At 45.1% G+C, this 17864-nt stretch overlaps 4 protein-coding genes across 5 annotated transcripts; 2 read left to right on the top strand and 2 right to left on the bottom strand.

Moving 5' to 3' along the window:
• LOC110430334 (probable sugar phosphate/phosphate translocator At2g25520) lies at window positions 86–2162 on the bottom strand. The gene is made up of 2 exons (XM_021447889.1): window positions 831–2162; window positions 86–440 (listed from the first exon to the last, which is right to left on the bottom strand). The coding sequence occupies exon 1, from the start codon at window positions 1934–1936 to the stop codon at window positions 863–865; it is 1074 nt and encodes a 357-aa protein (XP_021303564.1). The 5' UTR covers window positions 1937–2162; the 3' UTR covers window positions 86–440; window positions 831–862.
• Window positions 6262–7511, top strand: LOC8064181 (cysteine proteinase inhibitor). Of its 2 annotated transcripts, XM_021448389.1 has the most exons (3): window positions 6262–6814; window positions 7031–7234; window positions 7342–7511. In XM_021448389.1, the coding sequence occupies exons 1-2, from the start codon at window positions 6482–6484 to the stop codon at window positions 7223–7225; spliced, it is 528 nt and encodes a 175-aa protein (XP_021304064.1). In that variant the 5' UTR covers window positions 6262–6481; the 3' UTR covers window positions 7226–7234; window positions 7342–7511. The 2 variants fall into 2 exon arrangements, with proteins under 2 accessions (XP_021304064.1, XP_002441310.2); XM_002441265.2 differs by having other exon boundaries at window positions 7031–7380.
• LOC8077044 (cysteine proteinase inhibitor) lies at window positions 10379–11371 on the top strand. The gene is made up of 3 exons (XM_002441264.2): window positions 10379–10670; window positions 10758–10956; window positions 11106–11371. Exons 1-2 carry the CDS (start codon window positions 10398–10400, stop codon window positions 10953–10955), a joined length of 471 nt encoding a protein of 156 aa, XP_002441309.1. The 5' UTR covers window positions 10379–10397; the 3' UTR covers window position 10956; window positions 11106–11371.
• LOC8077043 (dr1-associated corepressor homolog) lies at window positions 11413–16448 on the bottom strand. The gene is made up of 7 exons (XM_021447763.1): window positions 16352–16448; window positions 16125–16254; window positions 14935–15007; window positions 13963–14056; window positions 13200–13313; window positions 13064–13112; window positions 11413–12204 (listed from the first exon to the last, which is right to left on the bottom strand). The coding sequence occupies exons 2-7, from the start codon at window positions 16155–16157 to the stop codon at window positions 11683–11685; spliced, it is 885 nt and encodes a 294-aa protein (XP_021303438.1). The 5' UTR covers window positions 16158–16254; window positions 16352–16448; the 3' UTR covers window positions 11413–11682.

Here is a 17864-nt window from a genome sequence, read left to right as displayed (position 1 = left end):
TACATCTCAACTAATATCTGAAAAAAGGCATCCTAACATACAACATGCCGATCAGTCCGCGAATAAACAAAAAAAACTTTGCAAGAGAGACTCAACTCAACTCGTACATTACAGTAAGCTCATTATATATCGAAAATAACGACCAAATTAACAATCTGCAGCAGTACATCTTTAGTCCCTAATCTACTAGTAGGAGAACAAATAAATGTAGGCAATGGACAAGAGAGGTAGTAAGGCAAGGCTGCCTATCTGTAGAACAAAAGTGTCTAAATAAATAACAGGGCAAAGCTCTCCAGAAAGCAGGTGCATATTTCCTAACCCATAAATACTTCTGATTTGCTCTTCGGACCCAAAGTTAAAGGAGCACAAGAAATCGGCATACACCTCCTTGAAAGCAACCGTAGACCAAACTCCAGTCTTTGCACCTTCCATCAGTTCCCCTGTACAATATTCCAGCAAAATTAGAAAATGAAAATGACCAAGTAGAACAACAAAATTACTAGTTTAATTTGTTCCATATTCTTATCTTATTTTCTTCAAAAGGAATAATACAGTTCCAAGTTAGTGGTAACATATTCAAACAACAATTTTGTAGAATTCTATTTCATTAGTGTAAACAAAATAGATGTGTTTAGTAGCCCATGGTCCACAATGCAAGATTGATGTTTGATTGCAACAAAAATATCCCACATTTATCTTCCATCCATTAAATGTAAACATAACATCCTTCTCAAGATGAAATCTTCTACCACAATGCAAGCTAAGAACAAGCACTTCTCTCACATGTAACTGAGAATGGTAGCAATAGCATGAATGGATCAAGAACCAACCAATATGGGAAGCCAGGATCGGATCTGGCACTCTAAGCCTGATTGTCACTCTTGCGATCACCGTGCCCATCGCGCTCCTGCAAGAGCGACCCAGCCTCCTCATCAGCCTGGGCGGCTTTCTTCTGGGCCTCCTTAGCCTTGAGCGCCTGGAGCTTGACATGATTGTAGTAGCCCACCCCTAGGAACGCGATCCCGTACCCAAACAGGTTGATGGGGGTGACGGTGTCCCGGATCACGGACCACGAGAATGCAATCAACAGCCAATCCTTGACTACTCCCGCGACGTTCATGGTCAGCGCCGAGGTCTTGCCGACTAGCAAGAAGACGGCAAGGTTGAGCGCAAAGGCGCAGAGTGAGTTGGTCCCAAAGATGAAGAAATCCGGTTGGAAGGTGCCGACGGCGCGCAGCCTAGGCAGCTCGACGAAGGCCCAGGGCACGACGAGGAAGCAGAAGCAGCACGGCGCGACATAGTAGAGCGAGGTGATAGGGTTGAGCGAGATGCCCTTGGACGTGAGCAGGATCTGGATGAGCACGAGCCGCGTGGCCTCGAAGGCGACGGCGGCGAGCTGCAGCGCGACACCGCGCACGTCGAAGCGCGCCTCGCCGTAGGCGGCGATGGCGACGCCGAAGGAGATGGAGAGCATGTTGAGCATGGAGGAGGACCTGAAGGTCTCCTTCTTGAAGAGGACGCCGATGGAGTAGACGGCGACGGGCATGAGCGCCTTGAGCATCTGGATGAAGGACACGGACAGGTAGATGTAGGCGGAGTTGGAGAACCAGAGCGACATCGCGTAGAGCGCGCCGATGGGGACGACGGAGGAGGTGTAGAGCTGCGGGGTCATGGAAGGCGAGGTGGGGAGGTCGACGACGCGGAGGACGCGGACGAGCACGACGGCGAGGGACGAGCAGAACCCCATGTGCACCATGGTGAGCGAGATGGGGAAGGGCCAGTTGTACATCTTGGGGTCGAGGATGTACTTGTTGTAGACGATGACGGAGAAGGAGAGGAAGATCCACACCGCGACGTAGAAGTAGGAGAGGAGCACCTTCCGGAGCACCGAGTCGGACATGCCGCCGGCGACGCCGCCACCGCCGTCCCGCCCCATGCCGCCGCCGCCGCCCCTGCTGCTGGTCCTCGAGGTGGTGGTGGTGGTGGTGGTGCAGCAGCAGCAGCAGGAGGAGGAGGAGGGGGAGGAGCAGGCGTTGGTGGCGGCGGATCTGGATCCGGAGGTGGGGAGGGCTCGGGCTGTGGAAGCGCGGCGCGAGGGTGGAAACGGAGGTGGAGGCGGAGGAGGGGGCGGATCTGAGGATTTGGGGAAGAGGTCGGGATGGGTCGGGGGTTTAGGTGGGGAGCGGAGCGTGGACTGGGCGCGGTGGCCACGTGGACAATCGTCTCGTGTCCGCAACTCGAAAGCATGTTTGGTGGGGATATCAATTTCTTTTTCATTATAAAATAGGGGAAAGAGCGATTTAGGGCTTAGTTTACGTTGAAATTTTAATGAGGGCCTTTGACTTGTCTTTCGTTTGTTTTCCGAAAAATTGATAAGGTGGATCGGTTGACATCGTACCGCGTGAGCACTATAGGCAGTGCTCCACTGCTCCACATATAATTGATTGATCAACTAGAAAATCTGCCGGTCTCGGTTTTGTAAAGAAAAACGTACGCTTTTAATCTAACTTTTACTGTATACTCCTTATCAATTCTCTTTATTAGAATTTAAAAACATCTTTATACTCCCTCCATCCCAAATTATAAGTTTGACTTTTTAACCACTCATCTTATTCAAAACAGAATAATTTTGACTTTTTTAACCACTCATCTTATTCAAAACAGAATCAAATTTCAATCATTCTTGTAGAATTTTTACAAAAAAACAAGCCAAGACAAAAAAAAGTGAAATTTTGCATAAAATTTTAAATAAGACGAAAAGTTAAATTTGGTGTTAAAAAAGTCAAACGTCTTACTCTCTCTGTCCCACAAATAAATATATTTTCTTTGATTTTTATGATTCATATTTGACCGTTTGTCTTATTAAAAAATTAATAAATATTTTTTTATTTTTATGATTTATTTTATTGTTAGATATATTTTATAATGATTTATTTATTTTATTATTTGCATAAAAAATTTATATAAGATGAATGGTCAAACATGAATCGTACCGGTCAAGAAATGTATTTATTTGTTGGACGAAAGAAGTATAATTTAGGATGAATTGAGTACTTAATAATGCAAGTGTTTGCATTTTACATGTATTTCATCTTCCAGTGCAAATAAACATTTGCATAAATCGGCGGATCATCTCAGTATTCCGAGGGTGACAACAAGACCTAGTGTCCTGTTGATACGGGTGTCCAAATCCCCTTCTTTTCGTAGTCAGTCCAGCTAGCATACAACTTCGACGGAAATATGTTAAAGTGCTAGCTTTCGCTGTAGATTTTCTTCTGTCTCATGCATCTGGCTACTACAGCTGCAGCTGTCTCCCAAACAGCTACAATAGTTAACAAATAAAGTAATTATTAACTATCTATATCTATATAAATCTGTGTAGATCACCTCGGTATGGACAGCTTCTGCAACTGTAGCTGCTTCAGCCTCCCTAATCGGCTACAATAGGTAACGAGTAAAATAACTATTAGCTATATCTATATCTGTATATATAAATCTTGAAGAAAAAATGAAGAGATTTGTCACATATTCTTTTACCTCTCACCGTGTTTTGTGTCTCTCCTTGTATCGTTCAAAATTCAAATGCGCAATCCTTACTTATACGAGTCAAAACGGTGATATTTGTGCATTCAACGATAACACTGAATGTAATTTCAATACATACTCCATTATATAAATCTTTTAGCTACAAATCATTTATGTGTAAAGTGTGTATTTCATTGCCACACTAGTACTAGTAGTACTATAGTAGAATGAAATGGTGCAGGCATCCCTACCGGTTAATTTGATTGTATGACTCCATCGTCCGGAGATAGTGACGGGCCAGGTCTCCAAAGGACTACACATGCGCCATCCTCTTCTTGGATCACATACCATGTCGTGTGCGATCAGGTTAATTTACATTGGTCTTGCTCGCAAGCCCAGTCAGGCAGAAGGAAAACGATGGTAAAAAGGAAAAAGAAAAAAGGTTTCTGATCCGTGTTTGTACAGTGACAAGCTCTGACCGACATCGCGTCCTCACACACAGACGACAGAGTCACAGCAACGGGTCGCGCTCAAGAGTAGGAGGATATAGCCCCGTGGCTCTTTTGCTTTATTCTAGTGCAACTCTCTCTGTTTTTTTAACTGAAATTTCTCTCTGATTAGCGTGGAATATGAATGCCTAACCTGCCGAATTGCGCTGGCTTTGGATGCATCAGATCAGACGACTTCTCTGAGACAATGACAGCAACCAGTCGTATCAATAATTGGAGAAAAAAAAAACAAGAGAGAAACGTAAGCAGTCGGTACGACACAACCCGAGCGATAAAAAAGTTGCACCTGAATGAATGTACTAGAGTGTCAAGACCTTTTCCTTGCCTGTACAAACTCCTTACCAGCAATGCACAGACATTCCGTTTCCCTGCTCGGCTAGACACTACTGTGTTCTTGTGTACAAACGCCTTTCCGTCGGTAGTCACCGCGTCTCGCAAGCAAGGCGTCAAGGATGATGACCCCCAAAAGCCAAAGCCAAAGGAGACGCGCGCACGCGACGACACCGAACGATTGCGCATCATCATCAGCGGCGGCCTGGATTCCTTCCGTGAAGCCGTCACCACCGCTCCCGCGGCGGGACCATATTCCCCCGGGGAGGAACGGAAAAGAACGCGACGCCTTTGACACGTTCCGTGTCCGCGGCGGAAGAAAAGCCCGGAGAATAAACTCGCGTCCCCGCGCCGCCGGATATTCTGGGTGGAAATCGACCCGCCAACGCCCGGCTGCTGCTCACCTAGGCGGCTACAGACCCACGGCGAAGTACGAAAAGCGAACGGGCTCACGGTCGCCGACGGCGGCCACCGCGCGGCGCGGCTGATTAACCCCAGTCGCCGGCCGCTGTCCATTCGGCACTGCGATGCAACGCCGGCCGCGGCGTCCTCGTCTCGTCGTGGGTGTTCGGCGGCTTCGCAAAAAAAAAAAAAAAGTAGCAGAAACGACCGTGTCGCGTCGGTCGCGCGTACATACAACGAGTCAAACGGTGCTGGGGAGACGTGCCACTTGCCAGCGCGGGCACGCGTGGGAAATGAGTGGCGGATTAGTTGGGGCCTGGGGTGCGGTTCGGTGGCGTGGCCCGGTCAGGGGGGAGGGAACGTGACGAGTCGCCGTCGCTGTCGTCGTTGCTCCCCGTCTCCCCGATGGCTACGGCGTCCGCTGCACGCCGGAAGAAGTAGTGGTGGTTGCTTGAATTGGTGCTCGAGACGTGAGACTTGGCAGCGGTGGACGTGGACCGGCCCAGCCCGGCCCTCGGTGCGGACGACCACGTCGCCACCGCGTTTTTTTTGCAGGCCTGCCTGCTTTGTTTTCTAATAATGCCCGCTAATGGCTAATTCGTGCTTGATTTCTTGATTGATTGAGAGCGTTCGTTTGAGCTCTCCCATCAGTGATTCTTGGCATTTGATTTGCTTCGACCGTTCGACGAATGGGAAAGGTTATTAGCGTGGAACGTCGTAACGCCATCGTATGACATGTCATGATGTCAAGCTGAACCGTGCACTTGAGTCGACGAAGGTACGCAGTACAGTAGGTACTACGCAATTTCAGGCTCGACGTGTAGCAAAGAATCAGAGCAGATTCGAAAAGCCCATCCCGTAGGCCCGCGAGCTGAATGCTGCGTTGTTTCCTGGGCTGTGCACTGCACAAGGCTGCCATCTCTAACAAACAGCCCATTGCGGGCCTAACGTCTTGCATTATATGTTCCGCTCGGTGGGGTGGGCTATAGAGTGCACGCACCGTTTGGGTTGGGCCGTGGCCTGCCTGCCCTGCAGATGGATCTCATCTCTGGCTGCTCAGCGTCTTGCGATACTGCGAGAGTCCAGCAACGCCATCATCATCATTCTCGTAATCTCGTTCCGTCGCCGCCTCCATCCGCTCGAGAGAAATGCGGACGTCACTTCTTCGGTTCTTCCTGGAGTCCAGAGGTCGGCCCTCAGCGGCGCCGCCAGGGGATGTCTGCCTCCCCCCGCGTCTTGTCTCGCCGCTCTTGTGTGCGGGTTGTTGTTGCTGTTGGTTTTTTCCTCTCTCTATCTTTTTTCATTTTTTATTGGGACTTGGGAGGCGCTCTTCGGTCCCGCTTCTCCTCGGCCTACACGCGACCGCGGCAGGGACGGCGACGGTTCACAGGAGCCCTCGGTGCGGACGAGACGACCCCCACGTCGCCACCGCGTTCTTCAGGCCTAGCTGGGTTGCTTTCTAGTGCGCTATATGCTTGATTGAGAGCGTTCGTCCGTCTGAGCTCGGGCATTCATGATCAGTTCATCACCCGGAAAAAGTACAACTGAATTCTGGGTAATTTCTGGCTCGAAGTAGGGAAGAAGAAGAAAAAAAAAACAGAGCCGATTTGAAAGCCCATCGCGTCGGCCCGCGAACAGACTGCTGCGTTGCTTCCTGGCCTGCCATCACAAGGGTAAACACTGTGGGCCTTAGGTCTTGGATTGCTCGTCTTGCGATGCGATGCGATGCAACGCAGCGCTCGCGAGAAACTGCGCAATACTCCATGTCGCTACTTCGTGGAGTCCAGAGGCTGGCGCTCGGCGTCGCCGCCGCCGCCGCCGCCAGAGGACGTCTCCCTCTCGCCGCTCTTCTTCGGTTCCGCTTCTCATCCGCCTACTACTACCCGACGTCCGCGGCAGCAGCACGATCTCGCTTCCTCGCCACGGGTTCGAGGATGCTCGCGCCCGACTTGCTGTGTGGCGGCGTCGTCGACGCGCCAGGGCACGAGATGCACCCCGACGCCATCGAGCTCGCGCGGTTCGCCGTCGCCGAGCACAACAGCAAGACGGTACGGTACAGAGACGATGCCATCGATCGGTGATCGGTCCCCTTCCCCTCCCCGGGCATTTGATCCGATCGCGCGCGCATTCCTCTATTTGCCTTACTATACATGCATGCTATTGACGACGTCGATCCTTGCATCAATTGTGAATTGTGATCGTCGTGTCGTTGCACGTAACGTACGTATCTGACGCGTGCGGTTGCATTGCATGCGTCTGTGCAGAACGCGGCGCTGGAGTTCGTGAGGCTCGTGAAGGTGAGGACGCAGCTGGTGGCCGGACGCATGTACTACTTCACCGTCGAGGTGAGGGAGGTCGACGGCGGCGCCAGCAAGCTGTATGAGGCGAAGGTGTGGCTTAGGCCATGGGAGAACTTTAAGGGGCTCCATGCATTCGACCCGGTCGCGGATGCCGCCTAGCTAATTAAGGTAAAATATATCAGCACCGAGAATTGGTTCAGTTTGCGTCTGCTCCAGTAGTTGCCAGCAACAAACACCAAATTGCCTGAAACTTACAATAAAGTTTTGTACTACAGACCTACAGTACTTATTTGCGACGAACAGTTGTGCTTTTAGTGGCCCGAAGTTTCTTTCGTTCAGGACCGAAATGTATGAAATTCGAGAAATCTGAATTATTTTGCTGCAGTTTTGAACCCTGAGTATATATAGGCACTGAACTGCCCAATGATTCTGTGTCAATCAGCGAGCTTACTACATAACCTGGGTGTGGTCTTCTATGGTTTTTTCATTGGATCATTGGAAGAAAGATAACTGCTGGCCACCATCTTACTCTTTTTTTTCTCTTTGACGAACCAGATAGGGAGCTGCCTTTTAGATTAAAAAGAAGATGAATCAAACCGGGATAAAACAATCAAATTATAACTGAGCAACATGACCCCAACAACAAAAGCAACTATGAAACAACTAGAAACAACAAAGACTACATCAGGTGATTATGTGATTGAATTTAGACAACAACAACAGAGCCTGTAGAACAATGAGAAGCACCACATTGTCCCCTTAGGCCTTGTTCAGTTCGTTTTTTTTGATTTCGACACTGTAGCACTTTCGTTTTTATTTGACAAACATTGTCCAATCATAGAGTAATTAGACTTAAAAGATTCGTCTCGCGATTTACAGATGAACTGTACAATTAGTTTTTATTTTCATGTATATTTAATGCACCATACATATGCCACACGATTCGATGTGATGGAGAATCTTGAAAATTTTTGAGAGCTAAACAATGCCTTAGTGAAAGAAGGCACGTGATGTCATTCTGTAACCAGTCCAACATCGGATGACCAAACTTACAAGTCTGATAAAACGTCGTCACTACTTGCACCACTATTAGGCCTTGTTTAGTTGTGAAAATTTTTTGGATTTTGCTACTGTAGCATTTTCATTTTTATTTAACAAACATTATCCAATCATAAAGTAACTAGGCTTAAAAGATTCGTCTCGGGATTTACAGGCAAACTGTACAATTAGTTTTTGTTTTCATCTATATTTAGTGCTCCATACATATGCCATAAGATTTGATGTAAAAGGGAATCTTGCAAAGTTTAATTTTTGGTGGGGACTAAACAAGGCCTTAAACGTAATGTTCCATGCTGAGCAGGCCATTGCCATGTAAGACAAGTCGCTGCAGGGCACTGCAAGTTATGTTGTTGTCATGGCATCTTTGTAACTTATGTCATCTGCCGACGCTATCCTACACATGATTTTCTTATAAACTTCTGTCGAAGGGTATAGACTTAGACTCTGTTTGCTGGTTAGTGCTGGTAAAGTTTAACTCCCACCATATCAAATGTTTGGACGTATGCATAAGATATTAAATATAGACTATTTACGAAACTAAAACCACAGCTAGAGAGTAATTTGCGAGACGAAACTTTTAAGCCTAATTAGTCCATGGTTGATCACTAATTACCAAATAAGACAAAAAATGCTACAGTATATGTTAAACTTTAACACCCTTAACCAAACACCCCCTTAAGTTTATGGAAAGCCATTTTATCCCTGTTTTAGATAAATTCAGAGAGATGAACTCAGTCGAAAAATTTTGCAACTGCCCATATAGGCCACTTCAGATAAAGGCAGATGAAAGAGAGTTGTGAGCTGGCCTTGTTCAATTGTTTTGGCTACTAAAATTGACTTGTTCTTTGCAAAGGAGAAAAATTCAGGTAGAGTACTTGAAAGTGGCTTAGATTTCCAGCTGTCCTTCCAAAATAGACAAGTTTTTCCATTTTGTAGGTTCACTTGCATTAATTCCTCGCATGTGCTTAGTAATTTTAGAACATCACTCCACCAGAAAGAACCTTTCTTTGTATGGCTTGTTGCTGCAATGTTTTTGCTATACTAGTTGAACCAGGGTATGTCTCCCATTTGGTCATATGTTATTCTTTTTATTTCCCACTCCTTCCCGAAAGCATTTTCCCTCTAGCAGAGTCAAATTTCTGGTGAGTTCATGTGGCCAATAGAAACCCATAGTATACACAGAGTCAAATCTCTGGTGAGTTCATGTGGCCAATAGAAACCCATAGTATACACAGGAGTAATAGTGAGGCTTGTGTTAATCAAGATAGATCTCCCTCCAAATAACAAGTGTCCACATTTCCAGGTCTCTAGTATTCTCTCTGTTTCGTCCCCTGCTTACGCCCTTAAATCTTAATTCAGCCTTAGTTAATCTTCTGTCACTTATTGGGAGTCCTAGGTATTTCATGGGAAAGTTGCCGTGTGCAATTGAAAACAGACTTTCCCTGTCATTGAGACCCACGGTAAGGCCAGTCTCAATGTATGTTTCATGGGAGTGTCATGCACATTAAATAAGGTGCCACATAAGCAAAATTGATGACTTGGCAGAGTCATTAAATGAAGAAGTTTCATCAGATGAGAGAGGAGTTTCATCTCTATGAAACTCTTATAGCTCGGTTACCTAGTTTATAGTCTTGATAACTGTGTCATGAAACTATGCATTAAGACTGGCCTAAACACCCTTTGAGTAGTGTATCCTCGTTTTCCAGACATCTCTTCATAATAAAACAACAACAAAAATCATGTGTTCATAATCTCTTGCTCCGAGTAGTCCAGAAAATGAACTGTGTCCGTCTGCTCACCATAGGTGAGTGAGACCTCCCAACTCTGGTAGAAGGCCCCTCTCACCGGCCATACCTTGGTGCCAACTGAAACGCCATATTCGATTCGATACATCATGGTCGCACAATTTCTTCCCTAATAGTAAGCTCTAGCCTAGGCAGAGAATCATTTCACTCCGCGTAAAAAAAAAAATCAAAACAGGTGACGGGACCCGTCCACGGAGCCAAAGCATACCGTCGGCTCCACAGCATTTCCTTCGCCGCATCGCTTTGCTTCCTCGCAAAGCATCGGATCGGAGTCGCCATCACCGCAGCAGGTCCTTCGCCCCGCCCGCGTCCCAACGCCCGTTGCACGTCCCCATCACCGTATTCGCCGCATCGTCCGGCAAACGGCGACCAGCTAGCGCAAAACACACCTTCCACACGCCATTGGTTTTTAGTTTGTTCCCCTCTCGCTATAAAACCTGCCCCCTCTCCTCCTCCACTCCAGACGTATGCGCATCTGGCTTCGTGGAGCAACAACCATTCGGCGGTGCAAGTGCTACTCCTGCTCCTTCCCACTAGCGGTAGTGCCCGTCGTCTCGCCGCCGCCTCCTCTCCCTCCGGGCTCCCGCCGCCGGACCGCGTCGTCAGCGATGGCCGAGGCACACAGCGGGCGGCGCGTGGGGATGGTAGGCGACGTCCGGGACGCGCCGGAGGGCCACGAGAACGACCTCGAGGCCATCGAGCTCGCGCGCTTCGCCGTCGACGAGCACAACAGCAAGACCGTAAGACAAGTTCCTTTGCACCTTTTTTTTTACAAAAAAAAAAAGTAGAGACCGGAGATCGGAGCCGTCACTGACGATGTTGTGCAGAACGCGATGCTGGAGTTCGAGAGGCTGGTGAAGGTGAGGCACCAGGTGGTGGCCGGGACCATGCACCACTTCACCGTCCAGGTGAAGGAGGCCGGCGGCGGCAAGAAGCTGTACGAGGCCAAGGTGTGGGAGAAGGTGTGGGAGAACTTCAAGCAGCTGCAGAGCTTCCAGCCGGTCGGGGACGCCGCGGTCGCCTGAGGTACAGGATCTTTCACATTCACAGGGACTAGCACAAGAAATGCGTACGAGGGAATAAAAAACTGAAATGGTTCGTTCTGTACAACCTGGTATTAGCGAGCTGGGATCACTGTTGAAACTTCTCCTTGTGCTTGGATAACCATGTTTCAGGTAGTGAAGGTATCATCTTCCAGTGCCATGATGATGTGTTTTTTCCCTCGAGGCTCACAAGCTTTTGGCTGGGGGCTGGAGCACAACAATGAAAGAATTTAGCCGTCGGACATGGAATACATCCCCCACTGGAAAAGTATATATATGATATGATGAATAAACCAGCATCTTACCACATGTATTGTACGCTGTATGAAATATTGACTCCTGTAATGGAATGAGCTGTGCTAAGAAATCTAAAAGCCTTCTTGCTTTTCATGTTGCCATACATGACACATCAACCAAGAGATTTCTCGACTATCTAAGGAAGCAAAAGCCTAATTAACATTAAACTGGAAAGCAACTGGAATGTACAACTGGTACTATCTGCAGAAGCACTAGCTGTTCACAGGAATCTAACTTTAGAACATTACAGTCAACTAGTCGAACGACCTTAACCTCTGGAACATTGTAAGCTACATCAGCAGCTTCGGGCGGCTATGATACAATGATACATGAGAACTGCTACAGAGTTAAGTTGAACCTACAGTTGTCCTGCTATTCCTACTTACCAACTCTGAAGCTATAAAGGCGGAGCTTAGTCTTCATTGTCATAATCCTCATCCTCCTCCACTCTATGGTTTGTTGACAAAGCAAACTGGACAGGGTCCATCTCCATATTGCTCATGTCAGGCAGTCCCCAAGCGCCAAGAAAATCCTTGAGTTTTGCTCCTTCCTTTGACCGTGGAACAGATGGTCCAGGTCCTGCAGCAGATGGTCCAGGTCCTGCAGTGGCTGCGGCGGAGCTAGTTGCTGGAGCTGACAGCTGGGCTTGGGGTGGCACTGTAACATCATCCTCGTCATCAGTTGGATCCAAATTCAAGTCAATGTTCCTTATGGAAGCCCTGGCATTGCTCACTGGTGTAGTAGCCTCTTTTGCTTCAGTTGCATTCGAGACCTCATCTGCTACCTCCACCTTTAGGCTGGCTAGCTTGCTAGATTGGTTCTCTGCAAATTGTTCATGAGTTGTGACAACCTCCCGCCAAGCTCCACGTCCACGGCGGCCTCTCCCACGGCCCCTCCCACGGCCTCTGCCATTGCTTGTATAGCTTTCTGTCTCCTGCACAAAAGCAACTCATTCAGCAACATGAACTCAGAAAGTCTAAGGCTCAATAGAAAATGGGATTATCATATTTGATAATATGAAGTGAAACCTGGAAGACACATAACAGCAGGAAATTAAGTTCTGACATACTTTAGATTAACATTAGTAAAAAAAATTAGACCACTTTGTCCATCCTTGGGACTTTCAAACCGACCAATCTAGTCACTAAGCTATCTTTTTGGCTCCAATATATCCTTACTCCAACATGCCATGCCTAGCCAGTGTTGGTCATACTTTGTTGAGCAATCGTGGAAGAGAAGTCTCTTTTACACTTGTTTTGCTACATTACCAAAGGAATGTATGATGTAATCTCCAACTAATGCCTAATCCACTACCTTGGCAGCTATAAAAGGTTATATATTATGTGATAAGCGAGAGTACGATTAACCATAATCTAACAAGGAAAGAAAGGGCATTGAAGGAGACAGTGAAGTAACATATCGGTAAAGAAACAAAAAGGATAAAATATAGTTAAGGATGCTCATAGTCAATTGGACTGGGATATTGTTGCATCCATTCCCTTAGCAATTGAGCATAACAAGAACAAAAGAGACATTTCATGTGTGATGAAACAACAACGGATGTCCATGGGTGACAAGGCATGCAATGTGGGAGCAAGGACAGGTTTGAGCCCCCAAAAGAGAAAGTTATAGAATTGAAATGGCCGATCCAAAAGTTCAGGGACAAAATTGATCCTCTAGTAAAACTTGAGGGGCGAATTGGTTATTTCGCCAAATTTTCTGAGAAAATGTAGGAGAGCTGTGAGATATGCAACATCCACATAGAGTTGGTCTTATGGATCATAGTGACTTACATTTCTTGTCCTCTTTAATTCCTCCTCACTTCCATCTTCTTCAGCTTTCCTGATGACAATTCAGCATCCATTAACACTTCGTAGATGATGATTGGGACATGTAAGAACCTTGTTAACTACAAGATAGATAAATTACCTCCTTTTGCCAAGCTTATCATCAGCAATAACATCAGAAGGACCAATGTCTGGAACTTTACTGACTACTTCAGTCAAGAAGTCATAGACGTTGTACGTTTGTATGCACTGTTTCCTGAACACATTAAGCAAAAACTTAATAATGAGTTAAAGAAATGATGAATTAAAAACATGCAAAAAATGATACTACAATCCAGAATATAAGTTCATTTTCTCTCCAAACAATGACATAACACTATACCCCAACCCCATGCCTCGCCAGCACCTGTCTACATTTTTTTCCCATCATTCAACAGGCCATGCAACACAAACTTAATTTTTCTTTCTCATAAGAGTGGGATCATTATAAATATCCGCAAGAAAAGAATTTAGAGGATTCAAACACAACTAATGCGGACCCTAAACAGCAGTTGGTACACAGGATCACCAGATAATATAACTCAGAACAGTTTAGCTTGAAAAGGAATACAGAACCTATACTCCTGCCAACCCAAAACAAGGCCTTCCTTGCCAATACCAATATATACTTAAGTTTATTGCTTGCTTGTATAGAATAGCCTACATGCGACATGTAAAATCAACATACAACAAAGGAAAGACTAAAATGTAAAGCAGATAAATACTACTAAGCTTCTTTTTTTTGATAATCAAGTAGGGGTATACGCTCATATATTTTCTATAACTTGCTCCTCCCTCTTACATTGATCAAACAAAAATATATACCTAAACTCCGTACGACAAGAAGATGTGTCAAGTATACTTACAAATGGGAAGAACCCACAGTCTTGACCCCCTTTCGAATTGTAATATCATATGTCCTATCACATAAATCTTGCAGAAATAGCTCCAATGCTTTGGCTACAAATCAAGGACATTGAAGAGTTAGATAATTTGAACAAAATGCGGACAATGCTAAAAGAAATTATATATTGATATTGAAAAACAGACTACAAAAAATACAATAGGCTAGTTTAAACGGCAAGACAAATTTGGAGTTATTTTGCACAGTATGCAGACATATCATCTCAAACTCTGGAAGCCAATTCAATTTAAATAAAGAAAAGTGCATGTATCACCTGCGGCAGACAAAGCAGAAATTAGAGTACAGATATCAACATATGATTTAAAGCATACTTTGCATTCTGCAACTGATAAATAATCCGCACTATTTAAAACAGTGGTCCTGTTTAGTTTTCTACATCCACTACCAAATAATGGACCAATTTAATCTTGCTACCACATTACTTAACTTTCTTTAAATAATATGTTGTAATGATTGACGAAGATTGTGATAACTATAGTATAGTGCACCATACTTCATCAAAACAATTACAGAAACAATAGAGAGCTATCACATTTTGCTTATGGCAATTCTTATAAGTACCTAAGTTTTCCAAAGAGAACGCCTGACATTACATAACAATAGTTTGGCACCAATGTCAAAAATCAGAGAACCAATTAAAACATTCTATTTCTGATAAAGTAATACAGTGACAAGCATGGGAAGTACATGCTTTACATGAAAATATAGTTCAGTTGCATGTGTTTTTATCCTTTTTGTCTCCTAAATTAAATCCTAATCAATTCTTGGATAACAGAATCATAACATGGCGGGAAAAAAGATTCATTCTGCAGTGATTACTGATTAGTGAGAACTATATGGCTCAAATTGATCTAGTAGGATGCCAAACAGCTATCTAGGTAAATGGTAACAAAAAAATAGTAGATTGACTTACACACTAGAACAGGTACAGCTAAAGCAATCTTGCCCACATCTTCATCTGCTTGCATGATCTTCTTAATCCGAGGCTGTATGTTAAAACACAATAAGTAGACATTAGATCAACACAAGGGTATAGTCAAGAAATTACTCGAAGCAATGTTCGTAATTATGATTATTATCCCATACTAAACATCAACTGTTTTTTGTCGCAAAAAAAAAACAAAAAAAAAACATCAACTGCTTTCCATTCCACAACTTGAGTAAAAAAATGGAAGTGGTATGTAATTAATTTTGTCTATTTGCTTTGCTACATGAGGTGACAAACATCAGTCCTAGCATATGTAGAAAGATAATTTCAGAGCAAATGATAGTGAAGATTGCATCCCAAATGACAATGCAACACATATGGGATTCCATGTGAAACAGACTTTTGCCGCCTAAATATTTAAATCTACAAATGCATAACACAGCGATAAAATACCATTGCAAAATAACTAGGCATTCTCACAAAACTAAGCTGATAATCCAGTAACCACACTATCAACCACCATAGGTCTTGAATTATGAGGGCTTGCAGACAGTCGGTAATGGTTAAACTGGCAATGGTATAGCTTAACGAACATCCAAAAAGAATACTGGACAACTTCTCAATGCATCCGGACACCAACAATTTTTCTCTTCATCATTCCTTACATTACAACAGGTCCTAGAATTATGATCTGGTAGTTAAGCATGCAAGTCTAAAAACTATCTTCTCAAACAAGATCCCCTGAGGTAACCTGATCCACAGCCAAAAACCTATCACAGAAATGCTGGTGGTAACAAGACCTACCACAGAAACTGCTTAGATCTACAGCGAATTTCACCAAATCACCAACCAACCAAAATCCTGAAGTGTCCTGATGTTTGTACTGAACGAACCACAAAAAGTTTGTTGAAACACAGGCATGCATACCACAAGCCTAGAGCATACCGATCCAGTAAAAATGTAAAATCATAGGGAAAACTTTTCTTGAGAAAGCAAAAAAAAAAGAACGAAAAAAGAAGAAGAAAGAATTCGCAAGCAAACTTCACCGTCAGAAAGAAATTCAAACAGCCACATGCATAACGACGGCACACGCATCAAGCATCCGCGCAAACATACGCACAGGAACCAGGACACGGGAATTCAAGCCGATCGCAGGATCTGGGATTCAATCTTACAGCGGGGAAGCGCGTGTCCAGCTTCTTCCTCATGGCGCCGACGACAGGGCGCCGGAACCAGCGCCGGAAACCTCCTCAACGTCGGCGAGTGCCGCGGCCCGGGGTTCGATCGCCGCGGGGAGCGCAGCAACTGGGGAGGACATCGGATCGGAGGGGAAGAACAGGAACATTAAATAGCAATTCGGGAGGGATTGGGAGATTTGGGGGATCATTAGGGTTTCCGTTACCGGCTTTAGTGTTTGCCTCTTTTGTGAAACACAACACCTTTTTTCCCCAAATCGTTCGATCCGGGGCCGGGCCGCGCGAACCGGGCCACAGCCTCCTCCGCTCTCCGTCCCGCGGGATCTGGACCGTGGACCCGGTGCATAGTCTAACGCCGCACTGAGCAGCGCGCGGGGTGGGGTCCGCACGGCCTATGTACAACGGACCGGGTCCACGGAGCTGGTTCTCGCCCTCGGTGCCCTCACCTCACCACGGCGCGCGGGTAGTAGAACGCGGGACGGGAGGGGAGGCGCGGGCCCCACGTCCATGGACCTTGCCGCGCGCTCAGCGCAGCCTCTCGTTTCGTCTGTCTATCCGCGGGCGGGGTGCGGGGCCCGCTTGCCAGAGCGGCGTTGGGTGGGCGGCCAGAGCCGTGGCGCTGTTGGCCTCTCGTGTCCGCCGTCCGTTTGGTCTGGTGGTGGGGAATCCGACGGCTCACCGAGCGGCCCGGACGCGCCTAGAGTCCTGCCAAATTTGGGTGCAACAAACCCTGTGAGATAAGTGCCTTGACGCGATCCCACGTCATGTCACTTAACTCCATCATCATCTACTCCTTTTCTTCTCTGCCATCAGAAACATCATTATCGTTTTAGATTGCTTATGATTATTATTTTTATAGCAGGATAAAATAAAAAGGAAATTAGGGAACGGCAACGAGGCAAAGATTGCCTAAAACGAGAACGACGCACCGCCCTCGAACCTACGAGAGCCTCTAAAGTTGAACGGTGGCGATGTTCCCGTTTCGTCGCTTGCTTTATTTGATGTCAAAGGAATACAAAATATGTAACTAAAATCAAAATTTTAAGCTTCACTTGTTTTTTAAAAGAAAATGTACTTCCTATATTCTACTTTCTTCCATCTCAGATTATAAATCGTCTCGACTATTCTAAGTGCATAATTAAAAACAATCAAAATAATTCATAATTTCGAATGGACATAGTAATTTATATGTCATTTTGGCATATTTAGATACAAATATTGTTATTATATAGTTGTCATAGCGTATGTCTATGTGCATAATATATATATATATATATATATATATATATATATATATATATATATATATATATATATATATATATATATATATAAAAGAAAACTAAAATTAATTTACAATTTAAAATAAAGAAAAGAACATATTTATATCTCTATTGAATCTAGGCTTTGTTTGGATCCATTATTAGTTGTTAATAGTTAGCTAGCAAATAGCTCATAGTTAATATTAGATGATTTGGTCCAACTAGTGAAATAGTTGACAGTTGGGTACTGATAACCAATTAGCAAGATGTATTAGATTCAAAGGAGCTAATTATTAGGTCTATGATCAAACAAGGTCTTGCTATGATAGTATAATACATGATTAAACTAATGATACTTATTCAAGGCTTGTTTCCATGTAGCTAGCAATTAACTGCTAAATATTAGTTGAGGTTATGTTTTGCATCCTCAGTTAATGTCTCACCTACCATACAGCTA

This window comes from Sorghum bicolor, chromosome 9, assembly GCF_000003195.3.
Source record: "Sorghum bicolor cultivar BTx623 chromosome 9, Sorghum_bicolor_NCBIv3, whole genome shotgun sequence".
Classification (NCBI taxonomy): domain Eukaryota; kingdom Viridiplantae; phylum Streptophyta; class Magnoliopsida; order Poales; family Poaceae; genus Sorghum; species Sorghum bicolor.
The sequence above is the reverse complement of the archived record's forward strand: the minus strand, read 5'-3'. Positions and strand labels throughout refer to the sequence as shown.

Bases quoted from the DNA above. Each gene is read 5' to 3' on its own strand.
- LOC110430334 (XM_021447889.1), bottom strand. From the start codon at position 1,936: ATGGGGCGGGACGGCGGTGGCGGCGTCGCCGGCGGCATGTCCGACTCG.
- LOC8064181 (XM_021448389.1), top strand. From the start codon at position 6,482: ATGCGATGCGATGCAACGCAGCGCTCGCGAGAAACTGCGCAATACTCC. The intron at 6,815-7,030 runs GTACGGTACAGA...GCGTCTGTGCAG, and splicing joins CCGAGCACAACAGCAAGACG to AACGCGGCGCTGGAGTTCGT.
- LOC8077044 (XM_002441264.2), top strand. From the start codon at position 10,398: ATGCGCATCTGGCTTCGTGGAGCAACAACCATTCGGCGGTGCAAGTGC. The intron at 10,671-10,757 runs GTAAGACAAGTT...GATGTTGTGCAG, and splicing joins ACGAGCACAACAGCAAGACC to AACGCGATGCTGGAGTTCGA.
- LOC8077043 (XM_021447763.1), bottom strand. From the start codon at position 16,157: ATGAGGAAGAAGCTGGACACGCGCTTCCCCGCT. The intron at 13,314-13,962 runs GTAAGTATACTT...TAATGTGTTCAG, and splicing joins ACTGTGGGTTCTTCCCATTT to GAAACAGTGCATACAAACGT. The intron at 13,113-13,199 runs GTAATTTATCTA...AATTGTCATCAG, and splicing joins GATAAGCTTGGCAAAAGGAG to GAAAGCTGAAGAAGATGGAA.